We start from the raw sequence: 15,295 nt of genomic DNA on the forward strand, positions 1-15,295 counted from the left end.
GGAAAAGGAAGGAAGGAAGGAAAAGGAAGGAAGGAAGGAAAAGGAAGGAAGGAAGGAAGGAAAAGGAAGGAAGGAAAAGGAAGGAAGGAAGGAAAAGGAAGGAAGGAAAAGGAAGGAAGGAAAAGGAAGGAAGGAAGGAAGGAGAAGGAAGGAAGGAAGGAAGGAAAAGGAAGGAAGGAAAAGGAAGGAAGGAAGGAGAAGGAAGGAAGGAAGGAAAAGGAAGGAAGGAAGGAAGGAAAAGGAAGGAAGGAAGGAAAAGGAAGGAAGGAAAAGGAAGGAAGGAAGGAAAAGGAAGGAAAGAAGGAAGGAAAAGGAAGGAAGGAAGGAAAAGGAAGGAAGGAAGGAAAAGGAAGGAAGGAAGGAAAAGGAAGGAAGGAAGGAAAAGGAATGAAGGAAGGAAGGAAAAGGAAGGAAGGAAAAGGAAGGAAGGAAAAGGAAGGAAGGAAGGAAAAGGAAGGAAAAGGAATGAAGGAAGGAAGGAAAAGGAAGGAAGGAAGGAAGGAAGGAAGGAAGGAAGGAAGGAAGGAAGGAAGGAAGGAAGGAAGGGCGCTGAGGTAAAAAGATAATAGACTGGATATACAGATAATAATACATAATAATATTGTAATGGGTAAAGGGTCAAGGTTTCCCCCTAATACTAATATTGTGCTATGCTAATCATATAGAATACTGTATATACATATAATAATATATAATCATATTGTAATGGGTAAAGGGTCAAGGTTTCTCCTAATACAGTAGAGTCTCACTTATCCAAGCCTCTGGATTATCCAAGCCATTTTTGTAGTCAACGTTTTCAATATATCGTGATATTTTGGTGCTAAATTCATAAATACAGTAATTACAACATAACATTACTGCGTATTGAACTACTTTTTCTGTCAAATTTGTTGTAAAACATGATGTTTTGGTGCTTAATTTGTAAAATCATAACATAATTTTATGTTTAATAGGCTCTTCCTTAATCCCTCTTATATCCAAGATATTTGCTTATCCAAGCTTCTGCCGGCCCATTTAGCTTGGATAAGTGAGACTCTACTGTGTGTGTGTGTGTGTGTGTGTGTGTGTATGTATATATATATATATGTATGTGCATATATATATATATATATATATATATAAATATATATATATATATATATATATATATATATATACACAGTTTCCAAAAGACCTCACCACTTCTGAGGATGCTTTCCATAGATGTGGGCGAAACGTCAGGAGAGAATGCTTCTGGCACATGGGCAGGCAGCTGGAAAACTCACAGGAACGCAATGATGCCATTTGTTTCTAGGATAGTTTCTTACCCATTGCCCATCAGAGAGTAGTAGCATCCCTCTCTGAGGTTCCCCCCAACCCTGGCTGAGTCCCTGCCCTCCCTTTGGCTTCTCTGGCACCCCCGAGCAGGGCCAGCCCCCCCTCCCCCGCTCCCTCTCCCTCCCTCTACGTGGAGTTCCCCACCAGGCCTGTCCCTGCCAGGGACCCCCAGGCCGAGGGAGGCGGGGAGGGGGCTCTTCGGGAGGAACAGCCTCGTGGGGGTCCTTCCCGCAGTGCTGCTCCTTTAAGGCCAAGCCCCGCCTCTCTTTGGTTCCAGGGTGACGTCACGGCAAGGCCAGCCCCGCCCCGATCCCTTGGAAACAGGCAGGCAGAGGGGAGGGGGGCCTCCGCGGGCGGAAGTGAGGGGGCGCTTCCGGTTGGGCCCAGCCGAGGGAGAGGCGCCAACTCTTCGCGTGTTCCTCGGGAGCCTCGCGCGGGTGAGTGGAAGGAGGGGGGGGAGGGGAGGGGAGCCAGGCCAAGGCCTTGTTCCCGGATGGGGAGGAGAGAGAGAGAGAGAGAGACGCACAGACCTCCCGGGGCCTCCTGCGTGGCCTGGTCTCCTCCCGAGGGAAAGAAGGCAGGCAGGCGGGCGGGCGGGCGCCCCTGAGGGAAGAAGGCCCGGGGCCTGAAGGGACTGCACCTCCCCCCGCCCCCTCCCTCCCTCCCTCCCTCCCTCGGCCCTCCAGCCTGAGTCTCCCCAACGAGGCACCCAGAGCTCACTTGGCCAAATCTGCAGCCTCACCTTGACACCCAGGAGTTCCAGTTCACCCGTGTTCAGAGAACCTTGAACCCCACCAGTGACGGATCTGGACCAAACCTGGCTCACAGACCCAACCTGGCCAACTGGGAACACTGGTGGATTTAGGGGGTGACCGACCTTTATCTCCGGGAGTTATAGTTCCCCTGTATCCCGTGAGCCCTCTGAACCCCACCAGTGACGGATCTGGACCAAACCTGGCTCACAGACCCAACCTGGCCAACTGGGAACACTGGTGGATTTAGGGGGTGACCGACCTTTAGCTCCGGGAGTTATAGTTCCCCTGTATCCCGTGAGCCCTCTGAACCCCACCAGTGACGGATCTGGACCAAACCTGGCTCACAGACCCAACCTGGCCAACTGGGAACACTGGTGGATTTAGGGGGTGACCGACCTTTATCTCCGGGAGTTATAGTTCCCCTGTATCCCGTGAGCCCTCTGAACCCCACCAGTGACGGATCTGGACCAAACCTGGCTCACAGACCCAACCTGGCCAACTGGGAACACTGGTGGATTTAGGGGGTGACCGACCTTTAGCTCCGGGAGTTATAGTTCCCCTGTATTCCCTGAGCCCTCTGAACCCCACCAGTGACGGATCTGGACCAAACCTGGCTCACAGACCCAACCTGGCCAACTGGGAACACTGGTGGATTTAGGGGGTGACCGACCTTTATCTCCGGGAGTTATAGTTCCCCCGTATTCCGTGAGCCCTCTGAACCCCACCAGTGACGGATCTGGACCAAACCTGGCTCACAGACCCAACCTGGCCAACTGGGAACACTGGTGGATTTAGGGGGTGACTGACCTTTATCTCCGGGAGTTATAGTTCCCATGTATTCCGTGAGCCCTCTGAACCCCACCAATGATGAATCTGGACCAAACATGGCTCACAGACCGAACATGGGCAACTGTGCATACAAGCGGAGTTTGGAGGCGATTGCCCTGGACATCTGGGAGTTGTAGTTCACCCTTACCAAACTGGACCAAACTTAGGATATTTCCTAACGTCCCAAAATAAACAATGCCTTCTTCTAATAACCCAGCCACCACTGGGTCCCCAAGCTAGTAAATATATAAATACTAATATATAAATAGGTAGGTAGATAAATAGATATGTGTGTTTGTGTGTAAGTGAACATGAGGGCATTTGGATGTGCCTGGTCACACGCTTTGTTTGCAAATGTGCTGTTTCCCTCAAAACTGTACTTTAGGGAGGCCAGCTGCCCTGGGAGTAAGACTTCTCTTCTCCCCTCCCTCCCTTCCTTCTTTCCTTCTTTCCTTCCTCTCTTCTGTCTTTTGTGACCTGCCTCCCGGTCGGTGCTTCAGGTTCCACAAGCATCGTGTGTCTTATTCCTGAATGAAACTGACCTATGAAACATTCTCTCTAACATTAACAATTAATCTGTCTAATGATAAGAGCCGGAAGCGACCCCCGGTCCCCCAACACAAAGAGCCACAACGTGGGACCCGCAAACCTTTGCAGGGCAGGCTAAGGAAGGCCTTTCTGCTTCAGTTGAAGCCAGTGCCTTTTATCTTCCTTATTATTCTGCAGCAGGGGAGGGAGGGAGGGAGGGAGGGAGGAAGGAAGGAAGGAAGGAAGGAAGGAAAGGGGCTCTTCTGGAGGAACAGCCTTGCGTGTGTCTCTTTCACAGATACGTACATATATGCATACAGTATTATGCGGTGCAAGATATAAATATGGCAAATGTGAAATTGACCATTGCAATGGCCCCGGTCTACAGCTTTGGATCATGTAATTTTAATGTTTATATGAGGTGTTTTAATTCTATGTTCTCATGTCTAAATGTTTATATCTTTATGTTTAATGGTCTTATTGATCTATGTTTAATGGTCTTATTGATTTTAATGAATACTTATGTTTCTTTTTTAGATTTTATGATTTGGTTTTAGTTATTTATTATTTATTTAAAGCATTTATATTGCACCCTTCCCACCATGAAAGGGACTCATGCCGGAACATAAAACTCATGCCGGAATATAAAATAAATAAAAATACACAAAAACTAAAATCAGATTATTTCGACTTTAAAATCAATTGTTTAAAGCCATCTCAGATCAGCCTTGTTGTCATCTTATTTTATATGTATGTTAGGCATTGAATTTTTCCCATGATTATGTTATAAACCAGTTTGAGTCCCGTTTCCCCCCCCCCTCCCCTGGTGAGAAAAGTGGTATATAAAAACAGTCAGTAAATAAATAAATAAATAAATAAATACAAACATATAGATACGGTAGATAGATAGATAGATAGATAGAGAGAGAGAGAGAGAGAGAGAGAGAGAGATGTGTGAGTCAAGGAAAATCAAGGCACTTGGATGGTCACACGCTATGTTTTGATATGTGCTAGTTTCCTTCAGAAGTGTGCTTTGGGGATGCCAGTTGCACTGGGAGTGTGTTGTTTGTGTCATTGGCACCTTGTGTTGTTTGTGTCATTGGCACCTCCCTCCCTTCTCCCCTTTCTTCCTTTTCTCCCTCAAGGCTAATATCCCCTTTACTCACCAATTGGCCAGGAAGAACCCTAAATTGGTCTCGCAGCTCTCTACTGTCTGATCAGGGCAATGGAGCATAGAATCCTAGAGTCTGAAGAGACCTCGTGGTCCACCCAGTCCAACCCCATTTTACCGAGAAGCAGGAAAATTGCATTCAAAGTACCCTGACAGATGGCCATCCAGCCTCTGCTTAAAAGCCCCAAAGGAGGAGCCTCTACTATTTGGCAGGTGGCCATATTTCTCTTTGCAGCAGTAAAAGGCCGCAAGTGCTTCATGAATAATCTGTAAGTGCTGACAGTGTAACAAAGAGCAGCTGGTTATAGGGAGCACACCATGCCCCTATTAAAGCAGCCCCACAGGCTGCCAATGAATTTCCAGACCTGATTCAAAGTGCAGGTTATCACCTATGAAGCCCTTTACGCTTCGGGTCCAACCAATCTTCGAGACCGTATCTCTTTATGAACCGGCATGGGCTTTAAGATCGACCGGAGAAGGAGGCCCTGCTCTTGGTCCCACCTCCATCTTAAGTGGGGACGAGAGAGAGGGCCTTCCTTCTCAGTGGTGGCCCCTTGGCTCTGGAGTGCCCTTTCAAGTGAGATCATGCTAGCCCCCCCCCCCCAAACCTTCCGCACACATTTAAAGACCTGGCTATTCTGACAAGCCTTTGTTCATGTTTAGACTCTCTTATAATACATATGAGGACCTTTAGACTCTTTTGTTAGCACTTTACTATTCTGAGGTCAAATACTGCTGTTTTATCTACAGCAATAGCTGTATTTTATTGTTTTTACCAGAGGGTACTGTGAATTTATGATGTTGTGTTGACTCTTTATTACCTATGTTTTATTTTGCACTTGTTGTATTTTGTGTCACACCTTGAGTGTTTTGTGAGCCGCCCCGAGTCCCCCTCAGAGATGGTGGCAGGATATAAATAAAGTTGTTGTTGTTGTTGTTACTATTATTACTACTGATCTGCTGAACTATGGTTGCCCTTTTTGACTGCTTTGTCCTTTTTGGAAATGGCTCCAGACTCAGAACCCGGACCCTTCCCCCGGCAGAGAAGGCTGTCCTGCGGAAGGAGGGAGGCTGCAGGGTGGGAGTGGCAGAAGAGGCTCCAGGCTGAAGTGGAAAAGAACCTGCAGGTGCAGAAAGGTGAGGCGGACTTGGGAGTTGAAAAAGCCATCCTCAGCTTATACTTGGGTGCTTTCCTGCCAGGACCCTCACCTCTCCGCACAGCAACCCAGCTCTCCTTCCTCTTCTGCTCTCTTGTGCAGTGCTCACCTTCCTCTCTTCCTTTCTCGACGCAGTGCACACCTTCCTCTCCTCTTTCAACGCAGTGTGCACCTTCCTCTCCTCTCTCGACGCGGTGCGCACCTTCCTTTCCTCCTCTCTCGACGTGGTGCGTACCTTCCTTTCCTCCTCTCAACGCAGTGCGCACCTCTCTCCTCTCTCGGTGCAGTGTGTACCTTCCTCTCCTCCTTTCTCGATGCAGTGTGCACCTTCCTCTCCTCTCTCGACGCAGTGCGCACCTTCCTCCTCTCTCGATGCAGTGCGCACCTTCCTCTCCTCTCTCGGTGCAGTGTGTACCTTCCTCTCCTCCTTTCTCGACACAGTGTGCACCTTCCTCTCCTCTCTCGACGCAGTGCACACCTTCCTCTCCTCTCTTGACGCAGTGCGCACCTTCCTCTCCTCTCTCGGTGCAGTGTGTACCTTCCTCTCCTCCTTTCTCGACGCAGTGCGCACCTTTCTCTCCTCTCTTGACACAGTGTGCACCTTCCTCTCCTCTCTCGACGCAGTGTGCACCTTCCTCTCCTCTCTCGACGCAGTGTGCACCTTCCTCTCTTGACGCAGTGCGCACCTTCCTCTCCTCTCTCGGTGCAGTGTGTAACTTCCTCTCCTCCTTTCTCGATGCAGTGCGCACCTTTCTCTCCTCTCTTGACACAGTGTGCACCTTCCTCTCCTCTCTCGACGCAGTGTGCACCTTCCTCTCCTCTCTCGACGCAGTGTGCACCTTCCTCTCCTCTCTCGACGCAGTGTGCACCTTCCTCTCCTCTCTCGACGCAGTGTGCACCTTCCTCTCCTCTCTCGATGCAGTGCGCACCTTCCTTTCCTCCTCTTGACACAGTACGTACATTCCTCTCCTCTCTTGGTGCAGTGTGTACCTTCCTCTCCTCCTCTCTCAACGCAGTGTGCACCTTCCTTTCCTCCTCTTGACGCAGTACGTACATTCCTCTCCTCCTCGGTGCTCGTCTTTTCCACTTTTCCTTATTCCTTTACACACAGCATATCCCCCAAAATGTATACTGAAAATAAGCTATGGTGATTATTGGAAGCAAATTTACATTGAAGGAGGTTAGAATAATGATTTAATCAGAGTTGGGCAGCCTTAAATCTTAAATTCCAGTTGTATGTAAATATTTAAAAACATTTAACCTACTGATGCCTCAATAATATAATTTTATTGCTATCTACCCCACCTTTCTCTACCCAGAAGGGGACTCATTGTTAAGATACGACATGAAGACAAAATATTAATTAATTATATCAGTATTCAACAGGCTTTTAAACATTATTAGTTTTTTTTCGTGTCAGGAGCGACTTGAGAAACTGCAAGTCACTTCTGGAGTGAGAGAATTGGCCGTCTGCAAGGACGTTGCCCAGGGGACGCCCGGATGTTTTGATGTTTTTACCATCCTTGTGGGAGGCTTCTCTCATGTCCCCGCATGGAGCTGGAGCTGATAGAGGGAGCTCATCCACGCTCTCCCCGGGTGGGATTCGAACCTGGCAGCTTTCAGATCAGCAGCCCAACCTTCAAGTCACAAGGCTTTAACCCACTACTCCACCGGGGGCTCATTATTACAGTAATTTATTTCTTATTACAGTAATTTATTTCTATCATTTCTAGAGATATGTGTTCAGCCTTATATAAATTAAATAAATCATTATTACAGTAATTTATATAAGGCCGAACACATATCTCTAGAAAACATTGAGAATTATTTAATTCAGCGAAAGATGCCAAAAATAAATGAAACACAAAAAGAAATGTCCACAGTTCACAGTCTGTTATACCTGCAGCTTTGCTGCATTGCTGGAGTTCAATCAGTAGGGTTTTATTTTATTTGATGCAGAGAATCTTTGGGCACTGTCCCCTTTGTACCTAAGGAGGGATTGTTCATTGTTGGGCAAGTGTTAAAATGTTTGTCACCAGGCATTGGGCACCTTCCCTCTTCCCCTGGGTTTGTTATAGCATGAGTCTTGTGCTTCATGTTTCATGAGATCTTTCTCTGTTCAACTCCTGAAGAGATTTCCTCTCTTTCTCTGGCAGGTAACTTCTGAACAAGTTCTGCGAAGATCACCTTGTGAGAGCTTTGCCCGAGGAGTGCTGTAAGTCTAAAGTAACTTCAAGATACAAAGCAATGACAAGAAGAAAAAATAAGTAGTAGAAAAATATATTTCAAGCTGTGTAATTAAGGGGGGAAATAAGATTGTGCTGAAGAAAGAGACGCTTGCTGAAAGTGAGCAGAAGGTAAAGTAATACAAAGACTGTGCTGTTCGGGAGGTTATATCTGTGAACCCCTGGCATGATATTTGAATTATAATTGTAAAAGAATGTCAAGTCCTTCACCACCCTATCCTAGATCACACACAGGGGAGAAGTTACATCAGTGTATGGAATGTGGGAAACAATTTGATAGGAAACATTCTCTTACTGTTCATGAACGGACGCACACAGGGGAGAAGCCCTATAAATGCATAGAATGTGGAGAAAGCTTCAGTTGGAATGGCAGTCTACGTTCCCATCAAAGGACCCATACAGGGGAGAAGCCATATAAATGTATGAAATGTGGAGAAAGCTTCAGTCAGAGTGGCAGTCTACGTTCCCATCAAAGGACCCATACAGGGGAGAAGCCATATAAATGCATGGAATGTGGAGAAAGCTTCAGTCAGAGTGGCAGTCTACGTTCCCATCAAAGGACCCATACAGGGGAGAAGCCATATAAATGTATGGAATGTGGAAAAAACTTCAGTCGGAGTGGCAGTCTACGTTCCCATCAAAGGACACACACAGGGGAGAAGCCATATAAGTGCATAGAATGTGGAGAAAGCTTTATTCAGAGTGACCATCTACGTTCCCATCAAAGGACCCACACAGGGGAGAAGCCACATAAATGCATAGAATGTGGAGAAAGCTTCAGTCGGAGTGACAGTCTACGTTCCCATAAAAGGACCCACACAGGGGAGAAGCCCTATAAATGTATAGAATGTGGAGAAAGCTTCAGTCGGAGTGGCAGCCTACGTTCCCATCGAAGGACCCACACAAGGGAGAAGCCATATAAATGCATGGAATGTGGAGAAAACTTCAGTTGGAGTAGCAGTCTACATTCCCATCAAAGGACCCACACAGGGGAGAAGCCCTATAAATGCATAGAATGTGGAGAAAGCTTCAGTCGGAGTGACAGTCTACGTTCCCATCAAAGGACCCACACAGGAGAGAAGCCACATAAATGCATGGAATGTGGAAAGAGCTTCAGTCAGAGTTGCAATCTGCGTACCCATCAAAGGAAGCACACAGGGGAGAAGCCACATAAATGCATGGAATGTGGAAAAAGCTTCAATCAGAGTGGCAGTCTACGTTCCCATCAAAGGACCCACACAGGAGAGAAGCCACATAAATGCATGGAATGTGGAAAAAGCTTCAGACAGAGTTGCAATCTGCGTACCCATCAAAGGAAGCACACAGGAGAGAAGCCACATAAATGCATGGAATGTGGAAAAAGCTTCAGACAGAGTTGCAATCTGCGTACCCATCAAAGGAAGCACACAGGGGAGAAGCCATATAAATGCATGGAATGTGGGAAGAGCTTCAGTCACAGTGGCAATCTACGTTCCCATCAAAGGACCCACACAGGGGAGAAGCCACATAAATGCATGGAATGTGGAATGTGCTTCAGTCACAGTAAAAGTCTGCATATCCATCAAAAGACCCATACAGAGGAGAAACCATAGAAATGCATAAAATGTGGAGAAATTTTCAGTCAGAGTTAACAATATGCATTCCTATCAAAGGACCCAAATAGGGAAGAATCCATATACATTCATGGAATGGGGAAAGCGTCTCAGTCACAGTGGAATCCGCATTCCCATCAAAGTTCGACAGGGACAAATGCAAGATACTTCACTTTGGCAGAAAAAACAGAATGCAAAGATACAGAATGGGGGATGATGCCTGGCCCGACAGCAGTAGATGTGAAAAAGACCTTGGAGTCCTCGTTTACAACAAGTTAAACATGAGCCAACAATGTGATGCGGCTGTTAAAAAAGCCAATGGGTTTCTGTCCTGCATCAATAGGAGTATAGCGTCTGGACTGAAGACTTTAATTTTCCTATAAGTTAATATGGTCTTGTCTTGTGTTTAATAAACCTCAGACTTTATACCGAGAGAGCCCTGGAACAGGAGACCACCAGCCTTGCTTTGTGTGTACTTATCCCTGCGTAGAGTGAAACCCTTTCTGGATATGAGACTGTTTAATCCCACCTTTGGCAAAGGGTCCATCAGGATACACAGCATATCTCCTTAAATGTAGAGAATAGAGGACAAAGAATGATGACAATGATCGATGAAGATTCATGAATCCATTGAGATGGACACATTAACTAAATTGATGAAGTATAGAACAGCATTGAAAGGAAACAGAGTAAATAGAGATAGAAATCATATAGTGGGTGAGAGTTTTGTAGACTAGTGTCAGTTTTGTTCTAATTGTGCAGGTGTGTGTCCTTGCTCCCTTTATATTTGTTAAATAGTCCTTTTTCCAAAAAAATGTATCAAAATTATTATTTGTGTAAAAATATTGTTTTTAAATACCAAAATTGTAATTTGTTTAAATGGGCTTGGGTATGTTTTTCTTTTTGTCTTTGAATAAATATTGTTTTTTAAAACGAGTGTGATACAGCAGCTTTGAAAAGCCAATGTGATTTTAGGCTGTACCAGCGGGAGGGTGATGTCTAGATCCGGGTAAATTTTAGTCGACTCTGTTCTATACTTTGATGAGACCTCCCCTGGAATAACCCTGTGTCCAGTTCTGGGCAGGACAATTCAAGGTAGATATGGAGATGATATAATGTCTCCAGAGAAGAGCTATAGGGGATGGCCGAGGGAGCTGCGCGTGTTTAGTTTGGAAGGAAAAAAAGGCCGAGGGGTCAAGAGAGCTAATATTTTGAAGGATGTCCCATTGGGGAGAAAAGGGCAAGTTTTTGAAAGAAAGCAGGAAAATGTGCCTTGATTATCTGCCCCTGCTTTAACATTTACTTACTGGTCACTTCTGATGGCAGCGGTTGATCAGGTATATATATTAACCCAATGTCCAAAATGTAAAACTTTCCTATGTTATAACATTATTAGTCCAAAGTTATTTCTTTGGACTCCAGCTCCCATAATCCTTCCCCACAGGAAGACCTTAAGGAGTCTTGGAGGGAGGTCCGATAAGGAGAGACTCTGGTTGTTTCTAGATTTGGGGAGTTTGGGTTGTTTTGGGTCTTAGGCCTCCTGAGGAGGGAGGGCCCCAGAGGCCCTTCTCCTGGGATTCCCAGTCTCCTCTCCTTTTGTGGTGATTTCAGTAGAGACCACAAATAGTGCGTTCGTACCTGGTGTCGTCGTTTTTTCGTTCAATCGCTTCCGACTCTTGGTGACCTGGACCAGCCCACACGAGAGCGTGACCTCCTGGACCAGCCCACACCAGAGCGTGACCTCCTGGACCAGCCCACACCAGAGCGTGACCTCCTGGACCAGCCCACACCAGAGCGTGACCTCCTGGACCAGCCCACACCAGAGCGTGACCTCCTGGACCAGCCCACACCAGAGCGTGACCTCCTGGACCAGCCCACCCAGAGCTCCCTGTCGGCTGTTGCTACCCCCCAGCTCTTTCGGGTTCAAGCCAGTCACTTCAAGGATAACAACCCACCCGCCTTGCCCTTGGTCGGCCCCTCTTCCTTTTCCCTTCCATTTTCTCCAGTATCATTCTCTTCTCCAAGCCTTCCTGTCTTCTCCTTATGTGGCCAAAGTCCTTCATCTTTGCCGCTAATATCCAGCTGTTGCAGCCATAGGTTAACACAGGGAGTACCATTGCTTTAACTCTGCGGACCTTCGTTGCCAGTGGGATGTCTCTGCTCTTCACTAGGCATTGGATACAATATGAGTACAGCATTCCCCAAAATATCACTCAATACATTTATCAAAGGGTTTTGTTTGATCAAGTTTGGGGTCCAGTGGCCAGGTCCTCCTGAGGCTTTGAGCCGCTTCCCCAAACTGTCCCCGCGGTCTCCCTGAACCCACCCCAGCACCCCCTTCCTCTCCTTCTGAGCACTCCAGTCCGGCCAGGCTGCGACGGAAATCTGCTCAGCCACTTGGGATGAAAGGTTGGATGCCTCTTCTTGTCCACAGGAAATACACGTGGAGTCTGTGCATTTTGCACTCCTTGAGTTGTCCTTTGCTCACCGGAAACAGCCATTGATATTATGCTTTGTGTTGTCAAAGGCTTTCATCACTGGGTTGCTGTGAGTTTTTCAGGCTGTATGGCCATGATCCAGAAGCATTCTCTCCTGACGTTTCGCCCACATCTATGGCAGGCATCCTCAGAGGTTGGGAGGTCTGTTGGAAACTAGGCAAATGGGGTTTATTTATATATCTGTGGGAGGTCAGGCCGGAAGCAGCCAGGCTTTGAGTCTACAAGGCCATTCAATGTTCATCAAAGTGGCCAATGGCAACATTCTCACTTGCCTCAGGCGGACAAGAGTTCTTTGTCCCAACCTGGACATTATTCCCCAGGGATAGAGGGATACACACACACACACAGACCTCACCACCTCGGAGGATGCCTGTCCTAGAAGTGGGAGAAACGTCAGGAGAGAATGCTTCTGGCACGTGGCCAGGCAGCCGGAAAATTCACAGCAACGCAATGATGCATTTTGTTTCTAGGAGAGTTTCTTCACCATTGCCCACCCGAGAGTAGTGCCATCCCTCCCTGGAGTCCCCCCCCCAACTCTGGCCGAGGCCCTGCCCTCCCCTCGGGCCTCTCTGGCCCCCACGAGCAGGGCCAGCCCTCCCTTCCCTCCCTTCCCTCCCTCCCTGTTGTTCTCCACCAGGCTCTCTCTCTCTCTCTCTGTGTTGTCGAAGGCTTTCACAACCTCTGAGGATGCCTGCCATAGATGTGGGCGAAACATCAGGAGAGAATGCTTCTGGAACATGGCCACACAGCCCGAAAGACATACAACAACCCCCCCCCCCTCTCTCTCTCTCTCTCTCCCTCCTTCCCGCAGTGCTGCTCCTTTAAGGCCAAGCCCCGCCTCTCTTTGGGCGCCTGCCTCCGCCTTCCATCACGGGGCCGGGCGGAAGTAGGGCTGCGGGGTGACGTCAAGGCAAAGCCAGCTCCGCCCCGTTCCCTTGGAGACAGACAGAGGGAAGGCGGGCCTCAACGGGCGGAAGTGAGCGGGCGCTTCCGGTTGGGCCTAGCCGAGGGAGAGGCGCCTTCCCAGATTCATCGGAAGCCTCACGCGGGTGAGTGGGGGAGAGGAGAGCCATCCTAAGGCCTTCATCCATTCTTATGGGGGTCGCGGTGCTCTCTGGGAGAGGGAGACGAGGGGGGAACCCCGCCCACACACACGCACACAGACAGACAGACGGACACGGATGCACACAGTATAAGGCCGGGCAAGAAAGAAACCTAGAAGACGTGCCAGTGACCATTGCTTTGGCCCCGGCCCACGACTTTGGGTCATGTCGTTTTAATATTTATCATCGTTGCTTTTAATTCGGTTTATTATATTATTATTGCACCCTCGTGCCTTTCCTCAGGGGAGCATCCCCGCTTTTGAAAAATCCACCCCGTCTCTTTCTGCAACTACCTCTGCCTCTCCTCACGGCATTATTGTTATTTTTTACCACCAATAAGAATAACTGCCAGACTCTGAAGAAAATCAGCCATTTGGCTGCTGAGCTGCACAGCTGCAGTGGCACCCAAAGAGGTGAGAACATAAATACAGGAAGGAAAACTGCCATTTCTAGATGTTCTGGTCATCGGCAAACCCAATCAACAATTGGGCCACACAGTTTACAGAAAACCTACACACACAGATAGATACCTTCATAAAAACTCCAACCATCACCCAAGTCAAAAAAGGAGCACAATCAAAGCCCTGACAGACCGTGCACAAAGAATCTGCGAACCTCACCTCCTCCAAGGTGAACTCAACCACCTCAACTGGGCTCTCCAGGCCAATGGAGACTCCACCACAGACATCAGAAGAGCTGCAAGGCCAAGAACAAGCCATGAGAGTCAAGACAAAGATCCACCCAGAGGAAAGGTGTTCTTACCAGACATCAAGGGAACTACTGACCGCATAGGGAAGCTGATGAAGAAGCACAACCTACAAACTATCTACAGACCCACAAAGAAAAAACAACAAATGCTACGGTCAGCGAAGGACAAGAGGGATCCTCTCTCCTCTGCAGGAGTCTACCGGATACCATGCAGCTGTGGACAAGTCTCCATAGGGACCACCAAACGCAGCACCCAAACAAGAGTCAAAGAACATGAAAGGCACTGCAGACTAATTCAACCAGAGAAATCAGCCATAGCAGAGCATTTGATGAACCAGCCTGGACACAGAATACTATTTGAGAACACAAAAATGCTGGACCATTCTAACAACTATCATGTCAGACTACACAGAGAAGCCATTGAAATCCACAAGCATGTGGACAACTTCAACAGAAAGGAAGAAACCATGAAAATGAACAAAATCTGGCTACCAGTATTAAAAAACTCAAAAATCAGAACAGTAAATAAAAAGCAATACTCTGAAAACAGAGGATTTCCAGACATGAATCAACCAAGGGCAGTTAACGACTCTAAACAAAGGATGCCCCAGAGGCAGGAAGAAGACAGCAGATAAGCTTTTCAATGCTAATTAAATGATTAACTACACAACATTCACACTGACCTCTCTCACCCTAGACTTTCCACAGATATATATTAACCTCTTTGCTTAGTTTTCTCCATACCTCACAACCTCTGAGGATGCCTGCCATAGATGTGGGCGAAACGTCAGGAGAGAATGCTTCTGGAACATGGCCACACAGCCCGAAAGACATACAACAACCCCAACATAAATACAATTGATACAGAAAGAAAGTAATATAAACATATAGGTAGGTAGGTAGGTAGATGTGTGTGTCAAGGAACATCAGGGCATTTGGATGTGGTTGGTCACACACTTTAATTTCAAATGCGCTGTTTCCCTCAAAACCGTACTTTAGGGAGGCCAGCTGCACTGGGAGGGAGGCTTCCCTTCTCTCCTCCCTCCCTCCCTCCCTCCCTCCCTCCCTTCCTCCTTTCCTTCCTCTCTTCTTTCTGTTCTTCCTTCCTCTCTTCCTTCCTCTCTTCCACTACAACTTGGACTACAACTCCCAGAAACCTACAAAAAGTCCTGGCATGAGGGTTGGAGGAACTTGGGAGTTGTATTCGAAGACAAATATCTCCCAAGTCCTTGAGGAGGAGGCGGGGGAGGGGGAGGCGGCAGCCTTGGCCTAGGACTGAGACATGAGGAATCCCAAAAGCTATAGGGTTGGGGGGGACCCCAAGGGCCACCCAGCCCCACCCCCTTCTGCCGGGCAGGGAAACACAATCCAAACCCTCCCGACAGATCTCCA

General features: G+C 47.7%; 2 protein-coding genes across 3 annotated transcripts in view; one reads left to right on the forward strand and one right to left on the reverse strand.

Annotated features, from left to right (window-relative positions):
• The window catches only part of LOC103277535 (zinc finger protein 91-like), a 52,782-nt gene that overhangs the window by 25,025 nt on the left and 12,462 nt on the right, over positions 1-15,295 (reverse strand). The window lies entirely within an intron of this gene.
• LOC134292318 (zinc finger protein 709-like) lies at positions 76-10,540 on the forward strand. Of its 2 annotated transcripts, none has more exons than XM_062972798.1 (3): positions 76-554; positions 5,614-5,736; positions 7,913-10,540. In XM_062972798.1, exon 3 carries the CDS (start codon positions 8,197-8,199, stop codon positions 9,592-9,594), a length of 1,398 nt encoding a protein of 465 aa, XP_062828868.1. In that variant the 5' UTR covers positions 76-554; positions 5,614-5,736; positions 7,913-8,196; the 3' UTR covers positions 9,595-10,540. The 2 variants fall into 2 exon arrangements, with proteins under 2 accessions (XP_062828868.1, XP_062828867.1); XM_062972797.1 differs by lacking the exon at positions 76-554 and adding an exon at positions 1,114-1,754.

The sequence above is a fragment of the Anolis carolinensis genome, chromosome 2 (assembly GCF_035594765.1).
Source record: "Anolis carolinensis isolate JA03-04 chromosome 2, rAnoCar3.1.pri, whole genome shotgun sequence".
In the NCBI taxonomy this organism is placed as follows: domain Eukaryota; kingdom Metazoa; phylum Chordata; class Lepidosauria; order Squamata; family Dactyloidae; genus Anolis; species Anolis carolinensis.

What these genes read in the sequence shown, in the direction of transcription:
- LOC134292318 (XM_062972798.1), top strand. Translation starts at nt 8,197, where the DNA reads ATGTCAAGTCCTTCACCACCCTATCCTAGATCACACACAGGGGAGAAG.